Raw genomic sequence first — 11,408 nt, 5'->3', positions numbered from 1 at the left:
GGCCTTCCTTCCTGGGCAGGGCCTGTTGGTTCTGCTCTGCAGGGCGAGGAGCTAGGAGTGAAGGATGATCAAGGCTGGGGTGGGGAGTGGAACAAACTAATAAGCTGTGGGGCCAGGGCCATGGGCCCAGGGTACGAAAGCAGCCATGAACCACAGAAGAGTGATGGAGACCCGGGCTGAAGCGAGAACTGGACGGGTTCTGAGTAGTGGTGGTATGGCCACGGCACCAGCAGTAGGCAAAGCCATAGGTCCTCAAGGGCAGCAGTGGGTGGGTGTGGGTAATAGAACCTGAGGGTGGAGCTAACGGGAAGGGCCAGTGGAAAAGCTCACTCTCTTACCCAATGTCCACAAGCTTAGAGGAAGAACTCTCAGCTAAGCCACACCGTGGCACAATGTAGTTCCATTCAAGCCCTGGAACTGGAGTGGCCATGTTGCCCATGGGCTGCCTGGGCCAGAAGTGAAAGAGGGACCTGGCCACTGTACCCCACTCCATTGTAGAGGTGGACGGAGAGGAGGTCGAGGCCCTGCCTGTGGGCCTTTCCCAGCCATGTGGGGAAGAGGGTCATGAATGCATAGAGTTGTTTGAGGCCTTTGGGGACCTGATTGTTGAGGTCATTTGGACTGAACCTAACTAGCCTTCTTCTGGAAGTTTAGTAATGATAATCAGATGAATGAATGCATGTAGGAATGCACAAATGGGTGCCTGAATGCATGCATGCATAAATGAATGAGTGAGTTTTGGCCTTCATGGACCTATGACCCCAACACAGCTGGCCTCTGTGAACTAGACACGGTGCTTCATGCTGTGACCACCAACCTGCTCAAGCTTTTTCTGGAGCAGAGGCTGGCAGGACTGTCTAGACCTGCTCTTTCAGCTGGTTCTGGTCTGAGCCCTGGGCAAAGCCCAGAGAAGGCAATAGCTGCCCAGGATTACACAGTGAGGGTGAGACAGGGCTGACCTTGTACAAGCAGGTCTACATCCAAAAGCTATTTCTGATGAGGGGCTCAGAGTCTATGAGTCTGTACTGGGTTTAAGATAGCGGACAGGGGGGCTGGGAAGGTGGCTCAGTGGTAGAGCGCTTGCCTTGCATGCCTGAGGCCCTGGGTTTGATTCCTCAGCACCACGTAAGCAAAAAGAAAAAAGCCGGAAGTGGCGCTGTGGCTCAAGTGGTAGAACGCTAGCCTTGAGCTGAAGAGCTGAGGGACAGCACCCAGGCCCAGAGTTCAGGCCCCACGACCGGACCCAAAAAAAAAAAAAAAAGATAGCGGACAGGTTGAAGCAGTGTACACCAATCACCTTGGGGCTGGCAGGGAAGAAAGAATGAGCAGGGAGGGACAGGCAAGTAGGAAAGGCAGGGGGCAGGGTGAGGGTGCAGACTGCAGGCAAAACCAGCAGGACCGGGTGATGCTTCCCTTGGGATGGAGACCTATTTCCCAGAGCCCCCGAGCTGTGCAGAGGACAGGAACCTGGACCTGGATTCCTAGGTAGACACAGCCTGAGAGCTTTAGCACTCTGGGCTGGTGCCAATCTGGAAGTAAGCACTAGGGCCAGTTGCTGGGGAGATGGGGGCAGAAGTGACAGACACCAGGCACAGGAGGCCAGGATGAGATGTGTGTGTGTGTGTGTGTGTGTGTGTGTGTGTGTGTGTGTGTGTGTGTGTGTGTGTGTGTGTGTGTGTGTGTGTGTGTGTGTGTGTGTGTGTGTGTGTGTGTGTGTGTGTGTGTGTGTGTGTGTGTGTGTGTGTGTGTTTGCTTGCTTAGAGGTGGCCTGGGGCTGAGACCCTTCTCTGAGCTCATTTTTCTTCCCACAAGAGAGACCTCATTCCATGCTGATGTCCTAGTACACAGAAACCCACCTAGAGTTGGGCTGGCCCCCTCCCTCACCATTGCCATGGTGACTACTGAGCTGGGGCCTTGAACTGGACCGGTCAGGACTCCCAGCCACTAAGCATTCTGGGGATCTCAGGCAGTGTGCAGGCCGGCTCCTGTCCAGCAGACTTTGAACCCGGGGCCTGCATGGGACTCCCCTCTCCCCATACCTTCTCCAGGCAGCCAGAGCCCCCTGGCCTCCAGCCTTCCACCTCTCCAGCTAGTAGGATTTCAGACCCAGAGTTCCCAGAAAGGGAAACCAAGGCTTCCTGAGCTAGGGTCCTGAGGGCCAGGGAAGAAGAAACTCAGCCCTGGAGCCTGCTGATAAGGGTGGGACAGGGGGTGTCTGAAAGCTCCCTAAATCTGGCCAGCAAGCAGAAGAATCCTTAAAAGATGTCACCACCTGCAGCATTTCCAGTCTCGCTTATCCCCTCTCAAATGGATGGGTCCTCCATTCGAACCCCGCTCTTCTCGTGAGGCCCTTCCTGCTTGAATACACATCACAAAGTCCCCTGAAGACCCTGGCCTCTGAGCGTCTCAGGTGTGCATTTGTGGTGCCACGGGCTCGGGTCGACAGAGGAAGGCCCCTGCTTATAGGAGCACCCCACCCCGCAACCACCCCGCGCGGCTTGCTCCCCCCATCCCCAGCTCTCCGTTCCCGGCCCCAGCCGACACCTGCTTCCTGGTCGCCACACGCTGGCTGCTGCTGCTCTCCTGGACCGGCCCTGAGGACCCCGCAAGGGTCAGGCTTGAAGGGGGCAGCGCCCTCTCGAAAAGTTGGGACGTCCATCGCCGGCGGGCCTCACCCACCCTCGGCGGGCAGGCTCCTCCCCGGCGACCTGGGCTTGGCCCCCGCGGGCCGGAGCGCGGAGGCCTGGCGGGGGGGCGGACCCGGGTGCGGCGCGCGGGCCACCGAGGCGCAGGGAAGCGCTCATTCAACCCGCCCCTTCCCTGCCCCTCTCCAGCCCCTCCACCAGTCAGAGATGGGGATTCCAGGAGTGGGTGTGGCCTTCTGGGTCTTGGTGCTCATTGGTCTTCTGGGGGAAGGGGCGGGGCCTGCCACTCAGTCCTTTACGACGCCTAAGAATTGCTCTGGGTGCTCAGGGTCTCAGGGGGAGAATTCCCTGCTGGATGGAAGTGAGTGGGGTGACTGCAGGTGTTTCCCCAGCGCCCTTCACCTAGAGTCTGTCCAGAGCCCAGTTTCTGAAATTGCCCATCTGTGTGGTTCTCTCCTCAATCTGGAGGGCGGGGGGCACCGTCGACTGCGGCCACCTGTCATTGCCCCCATCATGGCTGCAGACTTGAGTTCCAGACTTAGCTCTGCCCTCTCCTCGCTGGACGGCTCCGGGGCAGCCTCCTGGGCTTCCATGAGCTTGCTTCATTTCACCAGCTGCAAAGAGGCGTTGGCTGGGGTGCGGATGGAGGTGGTGTGTGTGTGGCTCAGCCACAGAGAACCTCTGCAGGAGATGAGGGAAGGGGTGGCGTGCAGGGCAGCACAGAATCTACATTCTGTATATTCTGTCGTTTTAATTCTGTAACATACACTCCATGCACACTTGACCACATTCACACGGTATTGAAGATGCACACTGTGTTCAAGCAAGAAGTCTCTTATCTCTTCCAACCACACATATTCCCTTCCTCAGGGAGTTTACTGTTCCTGGTTCCTGGAGACAGTCTCTGGTAACGCTTCAGCAGACCTGCAGGTTTTCTTTTAGACACAAATAATAGCTTCTAAGTTTCTGTTGACAGGGGACAAGCGAGCTTGGTCTGAAGGCACTACCCCTCCATCCCAGATCATCCCCCAGCTGAGGCGGCTGCGGCCCCACTCACTTGCAATTCCAGGTGCTGCCCCGAGGGGGGAGGGGTGCTTCCTGGGTGTCACCACGTGGTGGGTCAGACAGGGGTGGGGGTGTGTAGCACACGAGCCCACTTCCATACTCTTGTCTTCTCATCAAGAAGGGACACTAGCTCAGAGAACACTTGCTAATACACCCTCAGCCCCATCTGGCCTTCAGGGACAAGTAGAGCAGGGGCAGTGAAGATAGAGCTGGCAGGATGTCCTAGTTCTCTGAGTCCCCAACATCCACAGCGCCTTCCAGGCCTCTTGACCCCAGGCTCTGCCATTTGGCGGGCTCACCTGGTTGGGTGCCTTCCAGGTGTTTCACATGGGACCACTCCCACTCAGCCACAGTCCCCCCCCCCCCCCCCCCCCCCCCCCCCCGTCATTCACCACTGGGAATTTTACCTTAAACAGGAGACCCAGCACTGGGGGTGGGGCCACCCCTGAGCTCTGAGGACAAGAGCCGGGGACAGGAGGCTGGTACTAAAGAACACATCCCCAGAACCCAACAGAGGGTACTTGAATCCAGCTGGGTGCTCTGGATGCAGTCTGCACTCCTTACCCTCTTTGGGCCTCGGTATCCTACAATGGGAGGGGTGTGTGTGTGTGTGTGTGTGTGTGTGTGTGTGTGTGAGAGAGAGAGAGAGAGAGAGAGAGAGAGAGAGAGAGAGAGAGAGAGAGAGAGAGAGAGAGAGAGAGAGAGAAAGAAATATCAGCTCTCTCAGGATCCAGCCTGAGTGAATCAATCACTTGAGGAGGGAGATGGGGGCTGAGGTTCGTCTCTGCCTGCAGATACCCTGTGTGGATAGGGACCTTCCACTTGGAGGCCATGGTTTGAGTTGGGGGATCCATTGCTCAAGAAAACTGTGAGGAGCCGGGCGCTGGTGGCTCACGCCTGTAATCCTAGCTACTCAGGAGGCTGAGATCTGAGGATCGCGGTTCAAAGCCAGCCCGGGCAGGAAAGACCCCGAGACTCCCATCTCCAATAAACCACCAGAAAACCGGAAGTGGCGCTGTAGCTCAAGTGGTAGAGCGCTCGCCTTGAGCTGAAGAGCTGAGGGACAGCGTCCAGGCCCAGAGTTCAAGCCCCACGACCGACAAAAAAAAAAAAAAAAAAAGAAAAAGAAAACTGTGAGGGTTCACTGGTGCCTCCCCAGTCCTCTACCTCACACTATCCTTGGTAGAACAAGAGTGGGGAATCTGAGCAACCCATTCTGGGGTACACAGGAGCAACTGCAGCTCAACCAGGGCATCCACCTTGGCTGAGAGCTACCCCAGCCAGACAGGGTCAAGGCCAGGGATGCTGAGTCTGGTGAGCCACCCCAGGGCTGTGCCAGAGGGAAGGTGGACTGGGTGCACTTCCTGATTGGTGGCACTGGAGAGCTTGGAGCCGTACACTCTGAGAAGTAGGAGGTGTGGGGAGAGAGGTAGAGGTGAAGTGGGGCAGCCCTGTCCAGTGTGAGCAGGAGACACAGCTGTCCCAGGACCCCCAAACTGAGGGAGGATGTGGTATCTTCCTGAGGGGTCAGGCTAGGAAGGTCTTGCGTGGTCCCTTGGCAACCCATGGGGTGTGATGAGACCTGATCTAGCCCCTGAGCTGGATCTAGGAAGGACATGGGCAGAAACCAGAGGACAGATGGACAGAGGGGACTCAGAAAGTTCCTTCCCCATGAGCATCAGATTTGGGGGTGGCTGGAGCCCTAGGCTGGACTCTGCCCTGACATGCCCAGTGGTCTCCAGAGTCTAGAAGCCCCTCTCCAAGGCTGAATGGTGGGGGACAAATGGCTTGGGAGGGTGGAAGGGTGACAGCCCAGCCATACCCAGACCCACCCTGGGCAGCAAGCATGGCCTCAGCTGCCAGGACTGCCACCCTCCACCCCATAGCCAAGCCCAGACTGCATCCACCTGTCTGTCCTCAGCTCTGTCTGCAGCATATTCCGGGAGCTGGTAGAGTGCTTGCCTAACAAGTGCAAGGCCCTGGGTGCATGCATGCGCACACGTGCATGCGTGTACATACACAGGCACATGCAAGCACACAGAGGCATACACATGCATGCACAGTTTCGCATCTCTGGGTCCTTGCTTAGGCCAACTCTCTATGGGAAACTGGTTCCAGCTGGCCTTGGTGCCTGGCCCCCCTCCAGTGCACCACCAGCACCCCCCCCACAAAGCAACCACAAATAAGCAAACAAACCATGGAAGCACAAATTCAAATGCTTGACACCAATAAGATGTTTAATCTTGCTAATGAGCTAAGATATGCAAATTAAAAATGAAGTGATATATTTTTTTGACAGTAATGGGAATTGAACTCTGGGCCTCACAATTGCTAGGCAGTTTCTTTGCCTCCAAACCCATGCCCCTGGCCTGGTCTTGTTTTAGTTGTTTCCCAGATAGGGTGTCTTGGTGGTTTTGCCTGGGGCCAGCCTCAGATCATGATCCTCCTACTTATGCCTCCCACAGGTGTGTACCATCATGCCATGCTTGTTGGTTGAGAAGGAATCTTGTTTTTCGCCTGAGCTAACCGTGATCCCTAGTCCTTTCCATCAATGCCTCTTGAGAAGCTGCGAGTACAGGCATGAACTACCCAGCCCAGGTATTATTGTTTTTGAGACTTTTTTTTTCACTATGTAGCCCAGGCTGTCCTTGAACTCTCAATCCTCCTGTTTCAGCCTCCCAGGTGCTGGGATTGCAGATGTGTACTGCCGTGTCCTGCTTCCACATAAGATGTTTGAGGGGAGATGGTTGGTGCTGTGAATGTGCGGGTGTTTCCCAGGCCCTTAGAGATCAGGGTGCTCCCTTAGGATGCAGACTGGATCTGAGGCCTCTGTTTAGCCTGTGGAGTTCTGGGCTGGGTCCCAGGTCCTGTCCAGCAGTACCCACTGCGGAGGGCAGGGGGAACTGGCACTGCTGCCACTGTAGTCTGCAGGGGGGGGGAAGGAGGGCAGGACAGGGCTCCAGCCTCCACAGGCCAGGCTGCCAGGGACCTGTGTCCAGCAGCAAGACAGGTCCTCTCTGCGCTGCATCCAGTTCTATCCCCTTGAGCTCTGCAGAGTGACCTTGATCCCTCACACCTGTGGGAAGCTTGGGGGTTCTGGGATGACAGCTTTGTCCTACTAGATGACATCGCAAAGGAAGATGTCTACAGGTCAGAGCTGCTGGGGGCTGGGCATAGTGGAGCACACCTGTAATCCCTGCTAGGAGGGAGGCAGAGGTAGGAGGATCATAGTCTGAAGCTGAATAAAAGGGGTGCAGCTCAAAATAGAAGAGGGCCTGTCTAGCAAGCACAAGGTCCTGAGTTCAAACCCCAGTACCGCCAAAAAAGGAAGAAAGAAATACTTCATGCTGGACGAAAAGACACGGCTCTATAATCCCAGCCACTTGAGAGGTGGGGGCAGGAGGAGGATCATCGTCTGAGACTGGCCTAGGCAAAAGCTACGAAAAAGACAAATTAACTGAAAAACAAACTGATGCATAAAGGGCTGGATTCATGGCTCAAGTGGTAGTGCCCCTGCCCAGCGAGTGTGAAGCTCCAAGTTCAACCCTCAGTGTCACTGCTCCACCCCTTTACTCCAAAGGAGGAAAATGAAGGGACTCTGGTGAACACGGAGGAAGGGGGAGGGTGTGACCAGGTCAGCTGGAGGAATGCAGGCCGGGCCCTTGCTCCCTCTCCCCCTCCTCCAGGCCTCAGCTGCAGGGGTGGGCTAGGGGCTGAGGCTGGGGAGGGGTTCCAGGCTGGGTTCACAGCCCACGGGCAGGGTGGCGGCCTCGCTGGGTGGGATGTGGTGGGTGGTGTAGCGCTTCCCCATGAAGGAGCCGATCCGTAATTGTTCAGGGACCTCCTCTGGCCACCACAGGCTGGAGCTGGACAAGAGAGGAGATCAGGGGCTCTGTGTCTCTGTGGCATGGAGGCTCACACACAAGCACACACTCATGCGCCTGCACACACAGAGTATCCCCATCCCGCATCCTCCCCTCTCCCTCTCCTCCCCGCTGCAGCTAGCTGGGTGGGCTGCCTCCTCCAGGTGGTCGCCCTGACTACCTGCCATGATATTCTCATGGGAGAATATCAGACCCATGGAGAAGGGTTTGCGAACATAGTGATGGGCAGGGCCAGAGTGTGGCAGCCCCCAAACCTGTCCGGGGGGAGGACCGTGGGGAGGACCGTTGGATCACCCCTGCCCCTCCCCCCCATGGGAGACTGGCCAAGCAGAAATTGCCAGGTGCCACCCTGTGTGGAGGGAGTGGGAGTCAGAACCACAGTGCGCATGGGGACTTCTGGGTGCCATCAACAGAGTGGGGTTCGGGGTGGGGCAAGGGACCAAGCTGCCTCCACTCACAAGCGCATGGTGGAGGCTGCCAGGAAGGCCAGGAGCAGGAGGCCAGCGAGGGAAGAGAGGATAGAGGAGATGACAATCATGCAGCCGCTCCGCCGGCCTGGCCAGGTGTCGATGGAGCCCGGGGCTTTGCCTGTACCACAGGGCTACTCAGAGGGATGGGATCCAGGGCTGCCTGGGACCTCCCTCCCTTCCGCCCTCTTTCCCTCTCTCCCTCCCTCCCTCCCCAGCCATGCTCACACCTCACAGCCTGGCTGCTTGAGGGATCCAGACAGACTCAGGGGTCTCTGCTCTGCTCTCTGGAGTCTGTCATTCAAGGCCTTCAGGAGCTGGGATCTTCCCACCCTACTCCCCCCATGGCCTTCACAGCCACCTCCCAGGCAACTGCCACCACTTCCTTTTGCCTAAACACTTTTATGTGCTTGGATCATCTAAAAAGATGTATGCATATACATATTTTTTTTTGGGGGGGAGGATCAGTTGTGGAGTTTGAACTCTGGGCCTCGATGCTCTCCCTCAGCTCTTCAGCTCAAGGTGAGCACTCTACCACTTAAGCCACAGCACCGCTTCCGATTTTTCTCATGGTTAATTGTTGATAAGAGTCTCCTGGACCTTCCTGCCTGGCCTGGCTTTGAACCTCAATCCTCAAATCTCAGCTTCCTGAGTAGCTAGGATTACAGCCATGAGTCACCAGCACCTGGCTGTCCAAATTATTTATGTATTTAGATGTTACTATAGTCTGAACCCAGGGCCTCACATTTGTTAGGCAGTCATTGTGCCACTTGAGCTATGCCTCCAAGCCCTTTTTGCTTTAGTTTTATTTTATTGTATTTTTATTTTAATAGGGTCTTACATTTTTACTCAGGCTGGCCTCAGACAGCAAGCCTTCCTCCACTGCCTGTGTAGCTGGGACTACACACCTGTAGTGTACACACCTGGTGTGTACCACTATGCTCACCCCCCTCCCCCCATCTTGTTGAGACAGGGTCTTTCCTACATAGCTCAGATCGGTCCTGAAGTTGTGATCCTGAGTACCAGGACTACAACACCATGCTTGGCTGTTTCATTCTCCCCCTCTGGAGAAACTCCTAGAATCCACTGCCCAGCCCTGGCTTTCGCTTCCTTTGTGCTCAGGTCCTGCTCACCAAACTCAGCAGCTGGCCTGGTGCTGGGTCCTCGAAGGCCACAGGCTGCTTCTGTCCCTAGTAGGGCTGGGGACTGGGCACCCCTATGAGAGAGCTGACCCAGGCCCACACTCCAGCCTGAGGTCTACTTGGGGGTTGGTCTGTGTTCTGGAAGTAGGGGGCCAGCTGAGCAGGACAGCTCTGCAGCAGGTGAGTGGGCAGCCCGCTGAGCTGGGAAGTCTAGGCGGGTAGTGTACCTTGCTGGAGAGCGATGGGGTCCGACCACTGCGTCTCTGCCTTGGGGGAGCCATGGGCATCCATGAGGAGAAACTTAACACTGGGTGGGAGGAGAATGGGAGTAGGGTGGGACTCAGAGGCCTGGAGGCAGGGTGCTGCTGCCTGCCTTTAGACCGGGTAAGGAGGCGCGGGAGAGGGGCTGGAGGCCCCAGCGGTGAGGCTGTGGGGCAATGACCCTGCCAGTGGATGTGGGGGCCAGGAGCGGGGCGGTCTCCCCTGTGTTCTCTGCTCTGTATCCCACGTTCAGGCCTCCTTTGCTGGTGGGACAGGCCCCAAGAAGTCCCCTGTTTTCTTATCTCAGCTTCACTACAACCTCAACAGGCCAACCGGCACTCCGTGCCTCAGTTTCTTCATTTGTAGAAGTGGGTAGGAGTCCCTCAGCCCCCCTATCCGCTTTGAGATCCCGCTGCCTGGAGCCCAGCTCCTGCTCGAGGAAAGGCCGCTTTCTGTTACCCCACCCCACTCAAGATGTAAACTGAGGCAGGCAGGGAGGAGCCGCTTGTGCAGCCTTCCATCCAGGGCTGGGCGGGGCCAGGAAGGGTGATGAAACCTGGTCCCTGACGCCGGCCTTCCCACCCACCACGGACCAATCCTAGGGCCCGGGGGCGGGGCCAACCCAATCAAATCCTAGAAGCCACACCCTCTCAGCAGCACAACCCAATCCGAGGGCTTGGGGGCGGGGATAGCCCCGCCTCCCTCCCCACCTGGCCCAATCCCAGGGTACGGGGGTGGGGTCAACACACCTGTAGGGGCCTGGGCTGGGCAGGGGGTCATTGCAATAGGGCTGCTGGCTGCAGCTGACATCGTTGCCCACCCGCAGCACGGGGACACCGCCATTGCCACCCTCCGGGTCCTCGCAGGGCAGGTGGTCCAGGAACAAGGGCATAGTCATGTAGTAGCCATCGCTCAGCAGATGTGGGGAGGCTGGGATCTCGGCCAGCGTTTGCGGATTCTGGAAACCGCTGGAGGCTGCAGGATGGAGGGACAGACAGACAGACGGAAGAGACAGTCCTGTCCTGCGGACCAGGGCCACTGTGGCCATCTCCTCCAGCCCTGAGTCCCCACACCATCCCCTTCCTCAGAAGTCCACCTTCAGAGTCCCTTGGGATCAAGCCCTCCTCCCACCCTCTCCAGGGATTCCCTTCCTAGAAATCCCCAGCTCCCCCTCAGCCACACCCTTACCCGGAGACCCCAGAACACACACCATTGCTGAAGGCCACTACCAGCCAGATAGTGTCTGCCGTGTCTGCAAGCTCATCAAAGACACAGCGAGGCTGCGCCAGGGAGAACGTAGTGGCTGTGACCTTCCCTTCCAGGTCCCAGCCTGTTATCTGTGGTCGGTAGGGGATCAGCTCTGTGGCTAGTGGGGGGAGGGAGAAGGGGGCAGTAGGGGTGGGTGTTAGTGGGTAAGAGGGTCTTGGGGGCCCCGGGGGCCCTGGGACTGCTGCTCCAGTTCCAGTCATTCCATCAAGTTCCTTAGTACCTTGGGTCATCTTCTAGCCCCGACCCTCACTCACCCAGGCTCAGGCCAGGCTGGACACAGATCAGCACGGAGAGGAGCAGCCAAGGGCGAGGTTGCCTCTTGGGGAACCCCATGATCGCCAGCAAGCAAGCAGAGCACCCCGAGGCTCAGGGGTTGGTCTAGCTACCTCCTGCTGCACCCCACACCCACACCTCAGGCCTGGAGATCTGGTTAGTCAGGCTGCCAGGAAGGGCAGGAAAGACCAGAAAAATGTAAATGCATCTCACTCCTCCAGGCAGTCCAGCCCAGCACAGAGAGGGGGCAGGGTGGGCTCTGGAGTGGACCAGGCCCTAGCATGGGCCACTGGGCCTTCCCACCTCCAGCTGATGTCAGGGGTTGGAGCCCCACCTGCCACCTAGCCAGGGGGGAGGAGGTCCCTGAGGGAAAGCTGGGCTTATAGCCACATGCCTGAGATT

General features: G+C 57.4%; 1 protein-coding gene across 2 annotated transcripts; it reads right to left on the bottom strand.

Moving 5' to 3' along the window:
• Positions 1 to 5,920: 5,920 nt before the first annotated feature.
• Upk3b (uroplakin 3B) lies at positions 5,921 to 11,196 on the bottom strand. 2 transcript variants are annotated; one of them, XM_070033097.1, is made up of 6 exons: positions 10,988 to 11,196; positions 10,675 to 10,830; positions 10,214 to 10,439; positions 9,431 to 9,510; positions 8,053 to 8,182; positions 7,317 to 7,576 (listed from the first exon to the last, which is right to left on the bottom strand). In XM_070033097.1, the coding sequence occupies exons 1-6, from the start codon at positions 11,064 to 11,066 to the stop codon at positions 7,417 to 7,419; spliced, it is 831 nt and encodes a 276-aa protein (XP_069889198.1). In that variant the 5' UTR covers positions 11,067 to 11,196; the 3' UTR covers positions 7,317 to 7,416. The 2 variants fall into 2 exon arrangements, with proteins under 2 accessions (XP_069889197.1, XP_069889198.1); XM_070033096.1 differs by lacking the exon at positions 8,053 to 8,182 and having other exon boundaries at positions 5,921 to 7,576; positions 10,988 to 11,195.
• Positions 11,197 to 11,408: the final 212 nt, after the last annotated feature.

The sequence above is a fragment of the Dipodomys merriami genome, unplaced genomic scaffold, assembly GCF_024711535.1.
Source record: "Dipodomys merriami isolate MVZ:Mamm:240054 unplaced genomic scaffold, mDipMer1.0.p SCAF_22, whole genome shotgun sequence".
NCBI lineage: Eukaryota > Metazoa > Chordata > Mammalia > Rodentia > Heteromyidae > Dipodomys > Dipodomys merriami.
This window is presented reverse-complemented; position numbering and strand designations above follow the sequence as displayed.

What these genes read in the sequence shown, in the direction of transcription:
- Upk3b (XM_070033096.1), bottom strand. Translation starts at nt 11,066, where the DNA reads ATGGGGTTCCCCAAGAGGCAACCTCGCCCTTGGCTGCTCCTCTCCGTG. An exon ending in CCAGCCTGGCCTGAGCCTGG is followed by an intron (nt 10,831 to 10,987) that starts GTGAGTGAGGGT and finishes TCCCCCCACTAG; the next exon opens with CCACAGAGCTGATCCCCTAC. An exon ending in CCCAGCCCAGGCCCCTACAG is followed by an intron (nt 9,511 to 10,213) that starts GTGTGTTGACCC and finishes CCTCCCACCCAG; the next exon opens with TGTTAAGTTTCTCCTCATGG.